Source organism: Osmia lignaria, chromosome 8 (assembly GCF_051020975.1).
Source record: "Osmia lignaria lignaria isolate PbOS001 chromosome 8, iyOsmLign1, whole genome shotgun sequence".
In the NCBI taxonomy this organism is placed as follows: domain Eukaryota; kingdom Metazoa; phylum Arthropoda; class Insecta; order Hymenoptera; family Megachilidae; genus Osmia; species Osmia lignaria.
Window position 1 is genome coordinate 13,318,824 of NC_135039.1, and position 22,529 is coordinate 13,341,352.

At 40.8% G+C, this 22,529-nt stretch overlaps 1 protein-coding gene across 23 annotated transcripts in view; it reads left to right on the forward strand.

Moving 5' to 3' along the window:
- The window catches only part of trol (terribly reduced optic lobes), a 103,815-nt gene that overhangs the window by 59,769 nt on the left and 21,517 nt on the right, over window positions 1-22,529 (forward strand). For 10 of the 23 annotated variants that reach the window (XM_034329396.2, XM_034329405.2, XM_034329397.2 and 7 more), the window contains 10 exons: window positions 5,224-5,331; window positions 9,927-10,043; window positions 11,830-11,943; window positions 12,091-12,204; window positions 13,774-13,881; window positions 18,092-18,208; window positions 19,534-19,683; window positions 20,818-20,967; window positions 21,420-21,530; window positions 22,189-22,302. In XM_034329396.2, the coding sequence (XP_034185287.1) occupies window positions 5,224-5,331; window positions 9,927-10,043; window positions 11,830-11,943; window positions 12,091-12,204; window positions 13,774-13,881; window positions 18,092-18,208; window positions 19,534-19,683; window positions 20,818-20,967; window positions 21,420-21,530; window positions 22,189-22,302 (1,203 nt within the window). The remainder of the gene's footprint in view (window positions 1-5,223; window positions 5,332-9,926; window positions 10,044-11,829; window positions 11,944-12,090; window positions 12,205-13,773; window positions 13,882-18,091; window positions 18,209-19,533; window positions 19,684-20,817; window positions 20,968-21,419; window positions 21,531-22,188; window positions 22,303-22,529) is intronic. The other 13 variants (XM_034329402.2, XM_034329419.2, XM_034329401.2 and 10 more) reach the window with 12 other exon arrangements.

Here is a 22,529-nt window from a genome sequence, read left to right on the forward strand (position 1 = left end):
TTCTCATTTTTTACAAAAATTTGTACTTGGTAACTTTCTAAGAAATCTAATACAAGAATAAAGAAAAGTATTTGTCATTCGACGGAAAATTAATTGTAAACGAGTTATCGATTGCGGCAGTCGGTGCCACGGGTTCATTGTGCACATGATTGAAGAGCCGAGGATTTATTTATCGATTTCGTCCCTCTTGATTTCACCCTCTTTATTCTATTTTTATTGGACCCCCGATTTCATGTCCCATCTTTTATTCAGATCGCTCCTTTCTTTGGCTAAATCCAATACAAGAATTTTTAATATTTCATTCTTCTGCTTAGAAAATGTATGTTTTAGTTTCAACCCTTCTTTCTATAATATTCCTGAAAAAGGAGATAAATTATTCTCGATAATTTCCACGATGAAATACATATATGCTAATATTCAGCATGACGATATTAGAGCAACAGGAAATCTTACGAAATCGTTTCTCCAGCACCGAATCCGAACGATTATCATCCCCTCGGTCCACGTGCAAAATTATTTTTTCCCCTCACGTTCGCGGTTCGCGACAGAACGTCATTAATTATAACGTTTAAATTGCAAATCGGCCACTAAAATATGTCGAATCCCTGGCGTGTACAGGCTGGCTCTCACGTTTTACAACCCCTCCTCGCGCTTCACTGTATGACGGGGAATATGACTTTATATATTGCGTTCATATATCTGCTTGACTCGGTGGACGCTCGTTACCCATCGAACAGTGATTTTTCATGCAAATTCATTTACCAAATCGATGCTCATTTTTCTGTAACGATTATTGTTTACGTGATGATAATGTCGAGCAATAGAACTCCTACCACCACGTATCAATGATTTCATGACATAAAAGTATTGCGGAATAACACTTATGGCACATCAATTTAAAGCTTAAAGTCTAATAAAAATGAATTAATTATTTTGTATTAAAACTATTAATGAAACATTTATACAGTAATTTTCCTTGAACATTAACCTTTAAATTGGTATACTACAAGTGCGATTTCGTGATACTTTTATGTCATGAAATTGTGTCGAACTTTACATCGATCATTTGATATGCAACAATGAAATAATGATTAGTTTTAAAGAAACAGAAGCTTGCTAAGCTTGTAAAAAAGCACAACAGCATTGGTTCTTTACTCGAAGGGAAATCACGCCCTTTCTGTTTCCGTGTCTCATTAGGACGAGCAAACCCGAACTCGTTATCCGTTAAATCACGCGAGTGTTCTCTGAAACGAGGAGAGTTTAGTGTGCTAGGCAGGTTTTTTTTCCCCCGAGCCCGCAAAACGTTGTTGCTTCTTTTCAAGAAACTTTCCATTGTGCTCGTACTACATTTACCGAAGCATATTTCATTCAATTAATCAATCATTTTGATAGTAAGCTTATCTGAGACATAGACTAAATTCATGTAGCCTTCATTTTTTATTATAAATCAATTGAAAAATTATTTCCCACCAAATGTTCCAACAGCTCTTCTATCCTTTGAATTATTTGAAAAAATGAAAATAGATAACAATAATTTGTAATGTTGCTATCTCTTCCGCAACAACAGAATACAGTGGAAGAAAAATCGTCTGGTAACGTACAATAAAAAGTAATATGCAGAGTGTTCAACGACGCGTCCCACAGGTACCCTTACCCGGAAACATACATCAGAACCGGGAAAAACTCGACTCGATATAAAGCTTAGGATATTAGCATGACAGGCGAAGCCGGAGCATCAAATTGCTGGACCTAAAAGGCAGGCTAGAAAAGCGAGAGCAGCCCCTCTCTGCTAAATCGTCCGTGCGCTTCTAATGGACTGCTAGCGGGCAAAGTTTAGTCCCTACGGTGTTTCCCATCCACCTCTCGCCTGCCAACCCCACGTTTCAGGGATGCGACACGATCTTCACTGTCTGTTCCCTCCCGACACCGTTTCAATTCCATTCTACAATCGTGTACCAATCGACGTACCGAGTTCCCGAATACGTATAAAATAATATATTCAGCTGAAAAATCTCAGTAGTGTCGCTGGGCTGGTTGGATGGAAAATTAATTCACCGTCTCCTATCTGGAACATCATTTCCCGGCTACTTTCTTCGTGGTAGCCGTATGAAAAAGCTTGGCAAGCTGCGCTGAGTGTTGCACGGGCTGTTGCACGCGATACTAATGTCCTCGTTATGACAGTCGAAAAACTGTGAACACCGTTGGTGAAAAAGGGACGGGGCAAGGTTCTTGGTCCAGAGTTATATTCCCTGTCGTCCGTAATTGATCTACCTCCATTCAAATGGTCCGCAATCTTCTGAATGGTTAAACACCGTTCTCAAACGAGGGAAGCTTTGATTGATTAACAGACGAAAAATGCGTGCCAGGAGGATGATCGTTTGGGTATCAAACCCTGTAATCCCGTGTCGAACGATTGTGGGATTCCGCGCAAATTGACAGAGATGGATGAGGAACGGCGCTAAGGAGAAGTTGAACGGTAGTCAATGACCATTAGCTGACAAATGACGCAAGGAATCGCGTTGCTCGATGGTTTCAAGGCTCTGTAAACGAGTGTTCCCAGCGGGCAGACGATAAAGCTGCCGCGTCAAAGTGGTTACAACACGGCAATTTCCCGAACTTCTCGAGCTTTAAATAGTGATGATCGAAGGTAAAGGCGAGAGGTGTGACGTTGGGAGGTGGAGGACGCGATAAGAGAATCGCGGCTGTAAAATGGTGCAGGGTAAAGGCGGGCTTTTCCAACCGCGAGACACGCTCTCATGCATCTTTAGAGCATGGAGGAAAAAAAAGGGGGAAGAACCATGCAAACTTTTCCATCCGCCTTAAGCTGCTGCCTCAATATTTCACTCTCCCGCGGTTCACCCCCCCCCCCCTGTTCCCCTTGTTTTCGATAAAGATGTTAATGCCGCGTTACGATGCGACTGGATTATACGGAATTTCACGACGCAGCCTTCGTGTCTTCGGTTGGATATAGTGGCGAACGTTCGGCAGCCTCGAAAATAGAACCCTCCATCGGTATTGTATCAACAATCTCAAAATTCAACGTTTAAAGTTGGCTGGACGTTTGAAATCCTACAACTCGAAGCCGCACCGTTTGATGGGGTTTCGTAATATGCGGCGTTGGGGAATAAGAATGTGTAGAACAGAAGATGAGATCAGGTTTTGACGAGCAGAGGGGGATCAGGTATGCTTTGTGACACGGGAGACTGCTATTCAATCACCCCACTCGACACTGGTTCGTCATTTACCAACGTATCGCCATGAAGACTCCAACGGGAGCCCTTCTTAACCCTGACTCTGCTGCTATGAATCTTCCCTTTCCCCATCTAACCACGTGCTGCTGTGGGGATCCTGAAACAGGATAATCTCGAGTGTCTCTTTGTAAACCTGTTGACAATTAAATTGTGGTTAACAGATACGTGATTCTAAGTAACTTAATATTTGGTTTAATTAACCCATTTGCTACCAGGATCCCCAAATAGGGATTTGAATATATATATATATTTTTTATCATTAGGATTATATTAAATAAAATGTTAAATAAAAATATCAAAAATAAAAATTTCGCACTTAATGGGTTAAACAGCTTAAGTTATTTTGCATATTTCATTCTACAATCGTTGGATTGAGGTTAATTGTGGTCTGTTTTTAGGTTATACGTAGATAAAATGGCCGTTTAATATTTTCCAAAATGGGGGAAACGAGAATCGACAGATCGCTCGACGTGTTAACATCGGTCGGTAACAATACCGGTGTAAATCGAGCGCGGGAACGTGGAAAATAGGTTTGACCAGCGAAACGCGACTCCGACCATTTTATACGCGTCGCTGTAACGTTATCCAAAGCGGATTGTCTCGAATGAACACGACATAATTGCGAAAACGAGATGACCCGATGTCGATCCAATTGCTGAAACAACACCGTAGTCAACGGATTCGTATCGCGGAAGTGGAAACGTACCAAAGCATATCCGGCGTTCACCGTCGACCGGGATGAAACTGGACCGACTCGCGGCTTGTGTTTATCTGAAATGCAATACGTACGAATTCCAAGCACTTTCGATAGCAATACGAGAGTAGCGAGAGTTGATAACAAATCGCTGCGTACAGGTTAACTGGCCGAAAAAACTGAGATGAAAAATATCTCATTGACGCTATTTTATTTGATTTTCCCGCTGATGATTTCATTGGTCCTATCTGCGCCTAAATAATGTGTCACGTCGTACATTAAAAAATAGTTCCCATTAATGACACGCATTAAGGGGGGAGCCAGTGGCGTTTGAAAAATTTTAAATGGCATGAAAGGAGTGGTGTCGAATTAAATAGGGAGGAATAAATATGATAAGCTTATTAAAGAATAAAAGGAAATCCATATGAAATTTTAGAAATAAGATAAGACGATTAAATAAGACAAAATTCATAATCAAACTGGGTAAACAAATACTTTCTTCGGTTCTATATTTCACTGTGTTTTATCAATCGGCAAACAGGTTAAGAAATACTAGAAGTTTATAGAAGATATCGATCCGGTGCATACGATTTCGTCTTTGAAACCTGATTCTTTTCGTCGGAGCTACCCCACGAATATTAAACGTCGAGCGTGCGGCATTATTGGATCTGTTCCCTCAGTGCATCAAATAGAAATTCGAGTACCACCGCTTCTTTGTAAACGAAAGCGTCAAAGAGTAAATATTTTATTTTTATCGCCTCTAAACTGTGCTGATTTTTTCACTTACTAAATAATATTAACCTGTCATTTTACAAACTTACGAATGTAGGTTATCCAAGCGTGCGCATTACTTGCGCAGTGGACATGCGCGTTACTTGCGCAGTGGACATGTGCGCTACTTGCGCAGTGGACATGCGCATTACTTGCGCAGCGGACATGCGCAGTAGCTCGTATATTAAAATTTGAAACTTAAAATAAGTTAGATTATTATTTTGCAGCAGGAATATTCTACGACCGTATAGATTCAAATCGATACGCTTATTTGAAATTAGAAACCGTGATATCAAATGTGAATTCGATTCGTTATGGAGCTATGAAATTTTCATCGTGACCAATAAATAACCACCACAGTTTATAAATTCAAAATGTCGGTTAAAACAGGAGCTGTTGTTTAATTTAGCGGATGGATAAATCTAACGTCGGGAATGTCTGACACAAAAGACGTTCGGTAATTCTATGCACCTAATTTCACGTTTTCCTTTCTTCTTTTATGCGCAGCTTGCACCTCCACGCAATTCAAATGCAGAAACGGCCAGTGCATCGACAGCAGTGCACATTGCAATGGCGTCGAGGATTGTCGCGACCGTACCGACGAGCTTAACTGCCGTGAGTACACAAAATACACACGTGAAAAGAACTGTTGTTATTATTATTTCTTTATTGTTGCACGTATTGTAACCGGGGTTTTCTTAATTTCAGTGCGCGCGTGTGTGTGCATGTATGATGCATCCATGTTTGCTTGCACGTGTTCGTTGCAGTTTTGAATTGACGCGGCAGGTCTGGGCGCTTTTTTTTTTTTATCGAAAAACGTCAGCTGTCGCGAGTGTGTTTTGTTTTTTTAATTAATTCCTCGAAAGGGTCGCGATTCTGCGGTCCCAGCGCTTTTGTGAATAATTCTGCTCGCTCGGATTAATTGTAATTGCCGCGTCAATGGTTCAAATTCTTTGTTTATTTTACTATCGAATTTGTTTTTTAACATTCTTCTGATTTGCTTGTTGTTAAATTACACAGAGAATGATATATGGTACACGTAATGATGGATATAACTCACTCGCGTGTTTTCAAACAAAGCTATTACTAACACAATAATCGTGCACTTATGTTCTTCAGCAAAATTGTCAGCAAGTTTCAGTCGTTATTGAATCCAAGAAGGTATTATCTATACTCTTCCTCAAACATTTTATGAATGCTCGTCTCAATACTTCATCTCACACTCCAAATGTTCTTTCAATTCATATTCATCCAGTTAGTTCCTAGCCATCTTGTTCATTTTCATTCAAACATTGGATTCTGAACCTGTATTTCCTGACCAGCAGTCCTGGTACGATGCAAGAATTCCATACACAGTAACCAGAAAGAACAAGACTCGTATAGGACGATTTTATCGTTGGTTATCATTAAGTTAGCATGCGACTACGGTGGAGTTAATCGCGAACGAGCAGGTATTACGATGAGCTGAATAATTACAATAGCTGTGACAATAATAACAATAGCGTGATCAGAGAGAGAAGGTAGCCAGCCGAGGGGTATGGGGGAAGTGGTTGGCCTAGTGTTTCCAGGCCATTGCACTTGTTGCCCCTCCCTCGGCCACCCTCTGTCTTCCTGTCTTTCCAACCCCTTATTATTTCCATCGCCTTTTGCAGAGGCACGCTCTGACGGTGCCACGTCCACGGTTAACCACCCCTTAGCGACACTTTGCCCCTCATTTTTGGCCCGTGTCGACAACGTACAGGCAAGTTTTCTGAAACATTCAGACGAAGATTAACTCGACTTAATAATCCTGCATACTATTTTTACATTGTTAACTATTACTGGAACAGAAATTAGAATCTCTTCTCTGTTTCACATTATTTTACCGCACGGTAAAATTAGTTTCCTGAAAAATAGAACAACGTATTTCCTCGAACACGTACGTCCACGTGTTTCACCGAGGGTCCATCACGAGTCAGAATTGGATTAAACCGATGAAAACGGGTGAAATTCCAGGGCACAGGCCGCGGTAAGGGCCGAGCAAACCCGGCTGGAGATTAACGTCGGATTAAAATTGCAGCCGATTATTAGAGCGGCTTAATAAACGCGAGTAAATCTCGTTCGGCAACAGGGGGTGCCTTAAATTCGGCTGCGGGAGCGTTGCTCGTTTTTCCGGCTTCGGTATTAATGCCACTAATGAAGTCTGGTGACAAATTACAAAAAGGAGGAGCAGCGAACGTTAGGTAGAGACAGTAGAGTTAGTTTCGTTCAAGTCTTCTTTGATCAATCAACTAGAATTGTTTGTTCATTTTGAAATGTACCTTGCAGGAGGCTTGCGTCATAGTCTAAAGAATCCACTATTGGAAATGTTGACCTTAAGATACATTCTGAATGAGTTTGTAACCCGAAGACCAGTTGAATGAGGAAAGGTTATCGAGATTCCATCGTGAGGCATCGGTATTTGCAATTCATCCCAACGAGCGGAGGGAGCCTTGAACCTGAGATGATGTCAGAAAGTCGGAGGATCTGTTTGAACTTTATTGCCGAGGCGTGTCACGCGTTCGCGTGCTTTCTCGCGGGGCACGTTTGCCAATTTCGAGGTCGAGATATTCGCCGATCGAGCGTGCCAGCGAGCGGACACCCATTTGGCGTTGGCAAATCGCGTTAAATCGTAACTGGATTCCGTGCGGCCGTGGCCTCACGTACCGTTCGATTCGTTGCTTTCGCGGAATCGAATTAATTTCGACGCTTTTTTCACCGCGCGCCTACGTACGGGCCGTGCGATCACGTTTTTCTCGGTGAAAGAATATTTACTTCTTGCTTGATTTCACGAATTCCATTGGCGAACTTTTCACTTCGTTACGGCCCGATAACTTGCGGTCATTTTTGCCGCTCGGCTACAGGCTGGTACAAAACCCTTGATAAGTAGCCGCGTTGGGGTTGGTAGGGGAGGAAATCTCTGGGAAAGGGAAGTTCGACAATTTCCTCCACCAAAAACCTTAAATATAATACCGCGCTGAAAAGATAGATATATGTACTGGAGACGTGTGATTAGCATTAGTAGCAATAGATCTCTGCGAAAAGTTATCGAGCGGCCAGTTATCAAGCGTTTGCTATACATTCATTATACTCTCTTCGCGACTTTTGTCGTTTGTTTCTTCGACGGAAATTCTTCCTTAGCGACGATTAGATGCGAAAAGTATGCGTGCCAGTTATCACCGCGATAAGATCAAGGCAACCGTAGGCGTGAAAAGGAAAATGGGTCATTGACGAACAAGGCGATATCGCGCTGCGAAAATTGAGGTATTGTCACGGTTAACGCATTGTTCACCGAACGAGTCCGATTCCGTCAATATTTTGAACTTCCAAACTTCATTACACATTTAAACCATTTTCAGGGAAAGATGAAAGAAACTTGGTAAACAGAAATCTGATTGAGTGTACGCATTTATATACCCGGTGTTCCTGGCACAGTTTGAGAGACGACAAGGAGCAATTAATGAAGACAAAGCGGAACGGTTTTTAAAAGGATTCTTTTTCAATTTTCTCCTTTCGACTGGTTAAACGAATTTCTTCAACCGTCCCGCGTTTGTCGCTCGACATGCGAAGCACGATTCTCACGTGCACAATAATTACACGGGAGCATCACGAGCGTGTCCCCGTGTTTCCATTAAACAGTCACGTTTTATGCGATATACATTTTTTTTGTCGTCAACACCTTTGCACGCGATCGTGGAAAACGCATTACCAGAGAGAGTCGGAATTAATCCGGTAGATCAGAGGACGGGCTCAAAGGCTTTTATCTTTGTATTTTTAGTGGTTGCAAAAAGAACACCCGGTATGCAGTATTTAAATTTTCAAATATTACCAGCCTCTTTCTGTTTGGAAAAGAGAGAAGCTCTGAAGCATCTTTGGAGAGCCCGAGTGGTTCAAAATTGATTGTCCTTCGAAGTTTCAAATCTTGTTCAATTCTTCACACCCGATTCAGGGAATAGCATAGAATTTCGAATCCGTCTGCTTGTCGAAGCTGGAACGTTCAGTTATTTTTTCTCGGTAGAGAGTTCTACAAAGAATCTTCATCAGACGTTGGCAAACTGGCATGGCCAAGTGTTACGGTGCGGTGGTGCTTCCGTTTCATTCTTTCGAGTGCACTACGTCCGAAGAGTCGTTCATCCTCGATCGTTAGCTAATTGCCGCCGTAAATTAGAACCACGTAGCCTCGTAACTCCTTGTTCATTTATAATCTCTTCCACGAAATTTCCTCAGGTGCGTGTTAATTAATGGCCAACGGTGGCTCGTTTCACGTGCTCCTCCCCTGTCTGCCCACTAATTAATTCTACGTCTGCTTTTCTAAACCTACTACTTTCCTTCCCTCTGTCTTGACTCTTTTTCGTCTGTTCGAATTACGTCTGACATCCGGTCAGTCATTGGGTGGCTACTCTTCTGGAAGTCTCTTCTGGAAGTATACTCTTCCTTCCAGGGGGATTACTACCGTAAGAGGTAGTTAGGGGGTTTTTAGGTTTCTTTATTTGACAGTGAATGTTCTTGCAAAATTATGACATAGTAATCAATGATTAAGGCTTCTCTTAGTTAAAGGGGAAGGTTGAGAGGAGTCGTTGATTGACCCAAGAGAGGAGAAGGCCTTTGGTTTTGGGAGAAGCTTTGGAGAACCTAAGCAAAATCCAAGGAGGACCCAAGAATGGAAGGGAGAGTTTGGTTTTGAGAGAAGCTAAGGACTCAAGGGGAACTTGAGGAAAATTCAAGGAGAGCCCAAGAAAGGGTAAGGCTTTTGGTTTTGGGAGAAGCTAAGGAGGACTCTAAAAGAACCTAAGCAAAATCCAAGGAGGACCCAAGAAAAAGCTTAGGAGAACCCAAGGAGAGCTCCTCACCTCCCCTCAGAAGCTACCTTAGAACCTCCTCTCTTCCTTAACTAAGAAAAGCCTAAATTATAGATGATCTAAGTAGTATGTCCATCGTTGTCTAAGAACCATCAAATCCTCATCTAAGAAACCATACAATCATAAGCTAAGCAGTAGAATCATTGTCCATTTTTCTACTGCAATCTACTGTCTTATACGACTGTGGCGTTACATGTTCTGCCTTATGTGTCCCTACACGTCTTCGTCAAAGCATATTCTTCACTGTCTGTGTCATCTCTCGTCTCTGGCATCAACTCGAGCAAACAATCAGGTACCATTTCACAGTAGATCGAATTCTACGGATTATTACAGCTTGCAGAGAAGACCAATTTGAATGCACACCTGGGTTTTGCGTGCCTCTAAACAGACGCTGTGATCGGTTCATGGATTGTACCAACGGAAGGGATGAGGAAAATTGTTCGAACATGAGTATGAAACTAATACATTCGATTTTCGAGGGAAGGAAGCGTTAACAAGCTGCGTTCGAGCGTCGATATGTTGCCTGTGAAAGCATGAGAATGAGAAAGATGCATGCCTGGACGTGTTTGGTTTCGCAAGTGGCTCGCCAACTGACTGTTGCAAGAATCCTGTCACCTGTTTGCAAGGAAACCCCATAAACCTTATTCATCGATTTCAATGAAACTTTGCAGTTTTATAGAGCGATCCGTAACGAGAATAACAGTACTCTTCGTTCTTCTTTATTTGACAAGGGGAACTATCCAAGTGTTACTCACTTATTAATGAAACTTTGCCAGCTTGTAGAGCTCGTCGAGCTGAACACGCCTATACCCCGTTTTGTGGGCAGACGACTAATTCTTTAAAAGATATTAATAATTAAAGTTAGTTACTACTTACATTGAGAAGTATGACAGACTCGCACATACAACTCGCAATCTAGAGATCCACGGTTCAAATCCTTGATTCCCAACATTTCTTTTTTTTTTTTTAATGATAATTTGTCTCTTTTTGAATAACTATTACATAAAAATTATCAATATAAAAAAAAAAATTTTTTTTGTGAACCAAGGATTTGAACCGAGGACCTTCAAATTGTAAGTCACGGATCTGCTCCGTCGTTAAACGCTTGTCTCGTAATCTAAAGGTCCTCGGTTCAAATCCCGGGTCACTGTTTTTTTTTTTTTTTTTTTTTTTTTGTAAGAATTATTCAAAAAGAGACAAATTATCATTAAAAAAAACAAAAATGTTGGAAACCAAGGATTTGTACCGTGGATCTCTGGATTGCGAGTTATAGGTGCGAGTCTGTCATACTTCTGAATGTAAGTAGTAACTAACTTGAATTATTAATATCTCTTAAACAATTAGCCATCTGCCCACAAAACGGGGTATAGGCGTGTTCAGCTCGACGAGCTCTACAAGCTGGCAAAGTTTCATTAATAAGTGAGTGTAACACTTGGGTAGTTCCCCTTGTGAGCCTTAAGCCTTTAGTTTTTTGTTCTATTACTCTGTTATGCCACAAAGTTTCATTTAATGCGACAGTCAACAGCGTTTGTGTATCCGGCTCCTTTCAACCACAATATTCTGAGATGTTCCACCGGTATGATTAAAAGAAATTGTTGAAACAAATTTTACAATATTTTATAGCGAAGGGTGGGAGATCTCGAATGATCGTAGCTATTAATCCGCGACTGAAACGACTCGACTCCTGAATTATCCTGCGTGTCCTACAAACTATGTTGCATTAGAGAGAAAATTAATTTTTCCAAAATTCTTAAGCTTTCGTTTGTAATTAATATTAGGTAAAGAAATTAATTTGCGAAGACACCCAGTACACAGAAACAAGTGTCCGATAAGAGAAAAAAGTGGTGTCCGATTGGAACCGAAGCGAAAGGCTGTTCGAGCGAATGGATATAACGCTTGGCCCTCGATTATGGACCCTTGTTTCTCGAGTAATTAATTACACGCTTCTCCGGGTACGGAGAGTTCAGAGTCGTCCGTTTCTTCGGGATCCCTATCCTCCTTGTTTCCGCGTCGAGGCGCAACGGAACTCCGCGCGAATAATCCGATTCATTTCGCCGCCTAATTATCCTGGCGAACGGATATCGGAGGATAAACGAATGATCCCCGGTTCGTTTCATCTCTAACGACCTATCAGTCCTTTCCCTCTAATTAATCATTGCGCCTTGCCTTAGTTTTCCTGGATATTTTTATTTAACGTTATATATTTTCTTTCTATTTTCTTTTTCTTAATTATTAGCACGATGCCGACCGGACGAATTCACCTGTTCCGACGGTGGTTGCGTAAGCCAGAACGCAAGATGCGACGGACGTTCGGATTGTCCAGATCGTTCGGACGAGCACAATTGCAATGGTATTTTTTATTTCGTTTTATTTCATTTCGTTAATTTTCTATTTTATTTGCCAACGCGAATCCGAGAATCCCAATCTTTCAGACCAACTGTCCGAGAATCATAATTTATGTTCTAATTCTAACGTATGTTATTTTGTACCTTTTTAGTAACCACCTGCAGCGGAGATCAGTTCCGGTGTCTGGATGGGACCTGCATCAGCATCGACAAAAGATGCAATTCGAACATCGACTGTCGCAATGGAGAAGATGAAAACCAGTGCGGTAAGAAAGAATCTCTTCATTTTTTTACTAAATAAATAAGCAAGGAACTTTAATCGTTCCCAAGAAATAGGGTGAATCTGTGGATCCAAATGGAACGCGGTTTGGAGAACATTATTGTGGAAACAGTTTCGCTGTTAAACTGTGTGTCGATCATGCTTATTGCGAATGCAACAAGTCAACACGCTGATTGTGACGGTAACGAGCGACTAATTAACTTGAATGGAGCGGCAATTCTCATTGAGGTACTGACAGATGTTTTCCAACGTCGAAGAGTGGGAGTTCTTTCTCTTCTGTTCTCATTATTGGTAATTTTATGCGGATTTTTTTTTCTATTAATGCTTCAAAGTCTGACACAGTTCTCTTAGAAATTGAACATTTCTGTTGCTTCAAATTTCTTCCTTAATTTCAAGTAATTTATAACTCTTTCGATTTGCAGAATTGAATTTCAAGTTTGCTTTCAAATTGAAAAACACTCCTCGACGTTGGAGCTGCATCGATCAGTAATCAGATGAAGATTTTAAACTGGCTCTAACTTTGATCCTTAAATTTAATCGCTTGATGGAAATCCTTTAATAATAACAACTCTTCTGATCGTCGAGTTCGTCGACCCGATTGTTAATTTATCAGAAAATGAAAATAATGATCCGAGAACGATGATCATTCTGGGATCCAGTTTTCAACGTGTTCGATTGACAATTTTCCATGCTGACCGTTCTTCAACCGGAAGCGACTTCTTCCCCCTTCCTCAGAGATCAATTTTCCGCCATGCTACGCTTCGACAGATTTTTACCCCCGGCAAAAATTGACCCCAATCAGTTCCATCATTTTTGCAATTCCTTGTAGCGTTGGGCTCGACTATTTAATCGATCGGAGTCTCACAGAATTCATAAAAAATTCCCAAATGAAAAGGAACACGCCTCGAAGCGTTTCGAAAAATTGTTTTCAATGCTCTTTGAAGAAATTTTTTTTTAAACGCACTTTGAAGGTTTTCTTTGATGCTTTTTACGCGAAACGTTTTGAAAGGTGGATCGAGCCCATCGCTAGCCGAATCACGAGCCATTTCATTGATCACTCGCCGTAATAACGAGCAAGAGGATTTCGTGGTTTCATTGACGAACGCGAGATCAACGGCTTATGGCTAATTTCCCACACGTCGAGTGGGAAAAAGGAACGCGACAAAGGGAAAACGCTTGGAATTGTAAGCGGATACCGCGTGTTTTATTCTGTGGAACGGGGGTTAATCGAAAGACCGACTTCGCTCTGCCTTTAACCCTTTAACCGGGCCTCGACCGATTACCAGGAAGCCTGAGAAATAAATAACACCGTTTGTTTATAAATTGTATTTATTAGATAAACGTTACGATGGGCTTTCATAATTTCATTATCAGAATGTTAATACTCCCTAACAAAACAATATTTCATCCTCTAATCGCTTTGAAGTAATCGCATAAACCATGAAGAAATGTATTCTGGAGGAAAGTAAAAGATAAGATGATACAGTCCTATGTTTGCCTTGTGGACTATGACCGTTAAAGGGTTAAACGTGCATGAGTGTGGTGTGTGGAGCAGGTTGCGGAGAAGCCAAGTTTCGCTGTACGGACGGCCAGTGCATCGGTTACGAGTTGCAGTGCAACGGGGTGGAGGAGTGCTCTGATGGCTCTGACGAGAGGGACTGCGGTAATTATGCCATTCACACCACCTACTCACCCCCACACACATGTACACTTTACATCTACCACACAGGCAACCAGGTAGATTCTCAGAAATTTGTATTTCTTCTCCCAGCTAGGACTTGTTTTATCAACAATAAGGGTCGTCATCTCTGTTTAGTTGACGAGGTTCGTTGATCATCGACTGGTTCAGTTGTTTCCATTTGATAGGAGGTTTATTTGAAGGAAAAAATTGTCCTTTTAGATGTGTGTTAGGTGAGGATGAAGTTGAAGATGGAAGAAGAATCAAACAGAATGATAATTTTGAATTTGAGGAAGTAATATAGCGAAGGAACAATGAAATCTTTGCTGAAACTTAATAATGCAAACACCTGTTGCTGGGTGAATTCTGTACTGCTAGATTCTTGTTTAGGTTTCGACCCTGAAATTGTAATCTGATTTAAATTCTGATACTTGTTTTCTTCTTCATCTTTTCTTCTGTGTTTTCGTTGAAAGAATAGGATTTATGGTCTTCTAAGGCCCTTCTTCCTCGTGTTATTATTTGAAAAAGAAAGCAGAGGACTTCAACGTTTGATGGTTCCTCATGATCACAGGGAATTCTGAGTCTAATGTGATCAACGATGAACGATTGCTGTGGAAGAACAAAGAACCAATGGGAAAACGTGAAAATTCAGCTAAGAGATGGAGCCTGAAGAAATTGAAGAAACAAGGAGAAAATATCAAGAATGATTCATTCTCAACAATGCAGAGTCCAAAAATGGTGGAAGAGATGTATAGTACAGTCTCTTCTGAAGAAAATTACTTGAAGACTACCAGAAATTCTCAGCATCCACTGAAGAAACCTAAGAATTCCACTGACGTTCAGTCAAGGAGGTCTAGAAAGAAGAAGAGGAAACGTTTACACAAGAAGAATTTAAAGAATGATACTTTAACCGAGAACGAGATTCCTATGAGAACTGAAGCTTTACTTCTGGTAGAATCCACATCATCAGCAACTACTTTGAATGAAAATTTAACTAGCTCAACAAGTACAGAACTAAATTTTCAGGAAAGTTCTTCAACTATTTTAAAGAGTGAACAATTTATTGAGCAAGGAAATAATAAGAAATTGGAAAACGAAGTCAGTACCACTGTAGCAAGCACAGAATCAGCAACTGAAGAAACCAGTGAACTCACTGATGATTTCTTATCAACCTTAACAGATGACACAACAGTTTCTGAAGATCTCGATCAGAAGTTGAAGACTACAGAAGACACAACACAATGGAATGTGGAAGAAGAAACTAATTTCAGTGACTCTATGGAGACACCAAAGGTCGAGTGGTCTTCTGAAGATTTTAATGAAACCTCAACCATAATCCCTGAAGAAGAGACAACAAAATTCAACTTAGAATTAGAAGATTCTTCAGAAACCCTAAAAATCAAACGATCCTCGAAGGAAGACTTGGATAATGCCTTGCGAACAATCTTTCCAGAAGAAGTTACAGAGTTAAACTCAGAAGATCCCTCCACAACTTCAGAAGCAATTGAAACTATCAACTATGGATCAAACGAGGTCTCCAAAGAAAGGTCATCCAGTAGAGAGGACATTTACGGTTATAAAGCAAAGAAACGTGGCGACTTTGCTAATTACTTCCATAGATATTTGTCAGGAAGCGTCACACCATCGGCCACAACTTCTTCCACAGCTCTGAGTAGATACGAGTACAATAATTCGTCTGTTAAAGTGGAGAGTGGTCTGTTCGACTCTGGTTCGAACATTTCCAAGGTTGATCTCGATTTGCTGAGCAAAAACAGGCTGTCCAATGAAGTTCCATCAAACTCATCCCTCTCCACAACTCAAGCATCCAAAGGGAAGGTTGATCCCTGCACCTTGAAATGCGTGGAATTGTACAAGAAATTGAAAGCGTATGAAAGAGAAAAAGAGAAGCAGTCGAATAGTTTAAATAATGGAACCCTGAAGAGTGAAGAGAACTTGGATTCAGGGCTGATCAGCATGGAAGATACGACTCCCTTCGACTTAGCTGATGAAAACTGTACTGAGCTGATCTTGGACACTGAACAATCAACAGAAATATTCAGTGAGATTCCAAAGATCATCCACAGCATCACCAGCAGTACAGAGCCCCAGGATGTAGTAGAGATCATCACTACTACTGAGAAGATCGAGAGCCAGGTTGGTAAAAAGAAGCCAAAACACGATAAAGGGAGGAGGAAGGATAAGCATCCCAAAGGTAAAGGTAAAAAGAGGAAGAATAAACACAAGAATCGAGTGAACAAGCAATCTACTTCAAATGAACAACATAAAACCACAATTGGGATCGATCAGTCTACCTGGAAGAGCTCCACTTTGCCTTACTTTGATGTTAAACCTACGCTTTTCGAAATAGGAACCGGTACTTACCCAATAAGGGACGTCGCAGAGTTTCATTCTAAGGAGAGCACGGACCAGGAAGAGAAACACAGCCAGCAGGAGACAACTGCCTCTTGGTGGAGCACCGTCACAAGTTTCATAAACCAACCTGTTACCAATGATTCTTCTTCAAAAAAATGTAAAAAGGGTGATAAGAAAGCGAGTTGGTGGAACGGTGGTTCTTTGTTTAATCAAAATTCAGAGGAAGATTGCGAGGAAGATGCTTCAGTAACAAACAAGGATTTGAATGAACTTAAAGAAACTACCACAGAAATCTTTAGAGACCTGTTTACTGGTACAACTATCCAATGGCCAGAGACTATAATCCTTGAAAGATTCAGGTGCAACCAGGACCAGTACTTGTGCGACGACGAAACCTGTATCTCAGGGAGTCAAGTGTGTAATGGAATTATAGATTGCAAAGACAGCAGCGATGAATCAAATTGTGGTAGTCGTGGGGACAATAGAGGTGGGTCTAATGGAACCACAGAACATCCAGTGGATTGTGGAGAGCTGAGTTTTGCCTGCGATGGGACTTGCATCAGCAACATCTTTAACTGTGATAACATAAGACACTGCAATGATGGATCAGATGAGGCTAACTGTGGAAGCGAAGGTAGAAATAGAACTGGACTGGTTATTTCTTCCTCTTCTGTTGTACAAACTAACTTCCTGCTTCGTGGGACTCTTCGGATACTGTTCAGTGGAACATCTTGTCAACGTGTGAAATTGAACAGATGAAAGTATGGCTGTGCAATATGGTGGCTTCAATGGGAGTCAAAACGTTGTTGCAATGAAGGAGATTTATGTGTTGAAAGTTTCACTTTGTGACGTCCATCTGTGCTGTACAAAGGCCTTGAAGGGTAGATTATCAATATATTTTCAGGAGTTCTGTTTTGATACCATACAGGCTGCATGGCTTGATCTTTACTTTGCATTTACATAGGTAAGCAAATCATTGATCATCATATTTCATATTTTCATTTCTTATTATTGGATCAAAGCAAACAACTAATGTTTTACTTCATCATAGGTTCAGATCAAATTACCCAGTAAATGCAAAGGATAGATAACGAGGTCAACGCGTGAGGCAGCCTGTACGAGTGTCTAACAAGCATTTTTAATCCTCTAGAGGATTTCACCAGCTCGATTCGATACGATGCATCCAGTTTATTAATCCCGAGATTCAGTGGATTTGTTTGGAATTCAAACAACGCGTACGTCGTTCATCGTTTCCTCTCTTGAAGACGTCGAGGTTTTCATTTAGCTGCCACAGACACAAGAGAAGAAAAAAAATGAGTCACACGCTCATAATACTGAAACAACACTGTACATAGAACCCATGGAATTACCTAACCGCCTTCGAGGGGCTTCAGATTGCTTTAAGTGTTAGTTTCGAGGAAATCCCTTGTAAAAAAGAGGTCCCTTATGGTCGAGGAGTCATGTGTGCTGTTAGACTGATAATATATTTTCTAAACGTCATTGTTCATCCAATGGTGTCTTCATATAATAAGCTCTCTTATCACAGAGATGAACATTCTGACATTGTATCACAGTCTGACAGCACACTGATGGTTACCATCGTTCACCGTAACAAATGCTTTCAGTGTATCAACCTGTGCCCCTGTATACGCTTTAAATGTATTCACATGGATAGCTTGTACATACATACATATATATATATAACATTGAATGCCTGGGCTCGAGCTTTTCGCGACCTTGAAGAGAGATGCTGAAGAGCTAGAGCCTAAGGTGATAGGGGTTCACGAACAGGCTGTTTGTTTTTGCCGGTGGCGCCCTGTAGATTTGGCCCCGTGCCCTTCTATGGACTTCACCTGCAGCGATGGCTCTTGCATATCGAAGAGCTCGGTTTGCGACGGATTTGACGACTGCCCCAGGGCAGAAGACGAGCTTCACTGTGGTATATAAACACTTACATTTCATCTTGGTGAACCTGATGCCAGTGATTCTTATACCTACAGCTGACTTTCAAAAATTACATGATATTATGTAGAATCTGGCATCCGGTGAACCTTGCTTTTGCTTGCAAAATAATCTGATGTGAGTCTTCTCTGTGATGGTACTTACAGATTGGACCACGACACAGCTGATAAAAGCTTTCACGTTTATGGGACTTGATTGACAGAAAAGTGATTGATTAATCATGGTACTAATTAAGTATGACTTGTATTGCTAAAAGAGGAACATTTTAAAAGCAAGGAAACAAGAGATTCGTTTGTTCGAACTGCATCAGTGTCAATTAGAAGAGAAAGAAACTGGTCAGATTAATTATTGAATGTACTACTGAAATGAGGGCAATTTAGAAGTGCCAGGAGGTTTTATTCATTTTTTAATATGCTGCTGTGTCTATGTATCTGAAAATAGATAACAGGACAGTTTGATCAACATAGTCCACATTATGGTGATTGCATTTTGTTTTTTTAAACGTGAAAGCTTTGCCAGCCACTGCTATATTCGTCCATTGGTAGCTTCAAAGTTTTAACCTTCGAGCTATCATCAATTGTACATAAATTCACCTCTCCCAAGTACCCTGAACTTCAGGATAGTTCCTTGATCCAGTCTCAAAGCCAAGGGAACGATCGTTTCAATCTGATCAGCACATTAATTTCCTCCCGTCCTTTGGAGAAATGATCGCTCCCCTCATGAGAGAAGTAAAAAGCTTTTGTATCGTTGTTCGTCGAACGCTTTTGTTGTTCATGGACGAGTTTCGAGCTTCAGTAATGTTGTAACTGAATAAGAATCCTATTAGATAATCATCCCTTAAAGCATTAAGTTGTTGCACATGAAACAACCAATTTAGGAATGTAAGGAGACTGGCACAATGACATAAATAGCATTGGTATGTCAATATAATTTCTTCAAACTTTCTACTATTAGTGCCATTTTATGTCACCTAATTATGATAGATTTTCTATGTTTCAAAATGATCCATTTCCCATGCAACAACTTGATGCAATTATTAAGAGAGATGAGGACAGAGTGAGTTGAACTTGAAGAAGGAGCTATTATCTTTAGTATAATTTAATTAATTTTCAAAGTCTTCTATAGATTGTGGGTAATGAAAGTTTCTTCATCAAGCAACAAACTGTATCAGCCTCTTTCTAAAACAGAATTTTAATCTCCTCTCATGCACCAACATTCATCTCGTCGTTTGTGTTTGTACATAAATGTGTGTTCTCTGCTCCCGTGTACCCTTGCTGCGACACAAACGACAAAACAAAACAGAACGGGAATGCACACCCACCCAGTTCAAATGCGTCACCGGGAACAAGTGCATCGAGGGTGTCTACCGGTGCGACGGCCATCCGGATTGTCCTGATCACAGCGACGAAGATTGCGCTAACGAAACCATTACACACGCCATTCAGCCTACCAGTACGCCTTTAATTTTCCCTCTGTTTTTTTTTTATATCAAACCCTTGATCAGTGCCTGAAGCTTCACTTGGACTCAGCTTGAAAATAGAAACAAATTTTGAAGGATAGAAACAGGAAGTGTACAAGAATGGTTCTCTGGCATTGATTTTGGAGTTTCATGGCATGGCATTGCATAGTTGTCATTGATTGAAAGGAACGCTCTGCTAATTTGAGGCTTCAGATGAAAGAGTAAAGGTATAACATAACAATATGTACATTTTCAGAAGAAATTAGATCAGAGACTAACTCCTTCTTTTTTCAGATGTATATTGTTTCATCTTCTATGAGGCATAGTTTGGGAAATTGTGTTTAATAGGAAAGTGTTAAGGCCACACTCAGGAACTTCTATCCTCCTCAGATTTTAATAAGCTTCTCCATGTTGATGCATTATATTATTGTGAATTTCTCTATCAATATTGAGAAGATTTCTGTAAATGCATGTCTCATAACAGTGGTATCTTTCTAAAAGAAACTATGAAGAGCAGATCTTTCCTTTCAATCTGACGTATTTGTACGTCTAAACATATATATTTGTTATACAATCTGCTTTCGATTATACTCGACTCCTCTTCCTCTGCATGATTCAGATACATCTGAAAGAGGCGTGTTTACGAACCGCCGAGACCCAGCCAGGTAAAAATGGTCAAATAAACTCGTTCTCCCGTTTGCTTAACACTCCTCGACGGGGACAACGATGCTAGCCGACTTACTCCCGTCTAATTAATTCATTAGCTTGATAGAGGGAACATTCAAAATGGCAAGGACTCTTTCATTCCAGATTTCTACTGTCTAGTGTATTCAGGTGTAATTTCTGAATGAAAATAGCAAATTTGAACGAAATACTTTTTAGAATATTTATTCTGAAGGGTATGCTTTACATAGTATAAATTACAATAAGGTGAGCTTTCAAAGTTTTAGAATCACAGTGGCAATAGACGTTCAAGTTCAATTGCCCTTAAAAACCTGCTTTTTAGTTACTAATTGAATTTGAATCTCGTTCCCCGTCACGGAGACGTTTTTAGTGGTCATCTTTGCTGGAAATGCTTATGTCCAAGTAGCTGGCAATGTGCTTGTTCTGTGTATGTATACGTCAAGGCCAACCATGGCCAGGCCGGGCAACCGACAGCCTGAGGGAATGCGATCCGAGCAGGGAAATGCGTTGCGACGACGGCAAGTGTGTTCTGCTTCGACGTAAATGCGACAATATCTTCGACTGTATCGACGGCAGTGATGAACGTGGCTGCGGTAAGAGCTTCCTCCGATCCTTTCCTATATCATTCAGAAGATTCACTCGTCTTTTATACCTTGCAGTATTCGTATTTGCTGGAGATCATGGACTTAGGATTTCAGTTGAGAAGAAATAGAATTGGTCACCTTGATGGACTCCCCTAAAACTCTAGCTCTGGATTTCAATATTAGAATTAAGAAGAGAATACCTCTAAACTAGATGCACTGATTTAAGTTCAATTCTCAATTTTGTAAAAATATTTTTATAATAATATTAGGAGTATCAAATGAACTCCTCGCAGGTTCCTATTGATTCTGAAAATCATCGAATTTTTCTTTAGGGAAGTTAATATACAAATTGTGAATCTCTGAATGACATATTCCTATTGATCAATATCCAGCAAACACAACCATAAAACCGCTTTTTTAAATGCTTCTTTGGTGTGCTTATATGTGTTTGTGCCGTTAAGGTGTCTGCACGCCTGCCGAATGGAAATGTGCCAGTGGCGAGTGCATACCGGAAACCGAAAGATGCGACAATGTAGTCCAGTGTGCTGATGGAACTGACGAGGCTGGATGTGGTAATTATGCGTCCTCGCCCCCTTGCCTCCCAGTTCGACGAAAAGTGGCCTTACCATATTGGAAAACAGAGAGATTCTCTTAAAATAATCCTTTAACCATAACGTACTTCTACCATGAATCAATAGAGGTGCTTAGTTAAAGGGTTAATCAAGATTGCTGAAAGATAATTAACATCGCATTCCCTCGTTAATCAAGTTCATATTGTTTTGAAGCATCGATTGCATGATTATCGCATGACAATTTATAGTCCATTTGTACGTTTTGATTGTACTCGTCGCTTTCTGCTCGCCTCAACAATTTTGTACTCTTCAAAAATGAAACACGTACAATCAGTTGGAGCAGACACGTGAGTATCTCTTCCAAATTCTCTACTCTGTGGACTAATGTGCACGCGAGGATGGTGAGCACAGTCCTGTATTCCTTTCAGCAATACAGAACCCCATACACTCTGAGTTTGATATACCATAAGTGCTCCTTTGCGTTACTTTTGTGTCATACTCTGATGCTTGAAAATTGATCAACAATCTAATAGCTGAAAGGAATACAGGCTCTGCTAGTAAGGCCGTTTTCGACCCCTCCCTCTGTTCCCCTTGTGTCGCCCACTAATGCACGAGATGTCCTAACGGAGTACCACCTGGTCGTTTGGGGTCGTTGTAGTAAATGAATGTCCGGCTGGAATGTTTCGATGCAACGACGGATTGTGCCTGGACAGTAAGAGACGTTGCGATGGTCGACCGCATTGTTTGGACGGCTCGGACGAGATCAACTGCCGTACGATCACTACTTTTCTACCTCTGCCTCTTTCTATCTCTATCTCTATCTTTCTCTCTCGAGGCTGATTTGCATTGCGAATTACGACAGAGAACAGTCGAGGTCCTTCAACCGGGATGCCTGGATGGATTTATATGAAGAACCATGCTGGACAAATTTTTGTGACTCTCCTAAAGAGAAGACTTTATTATAATTTTAATATCATAGACTGTAACGTCAACGATGAA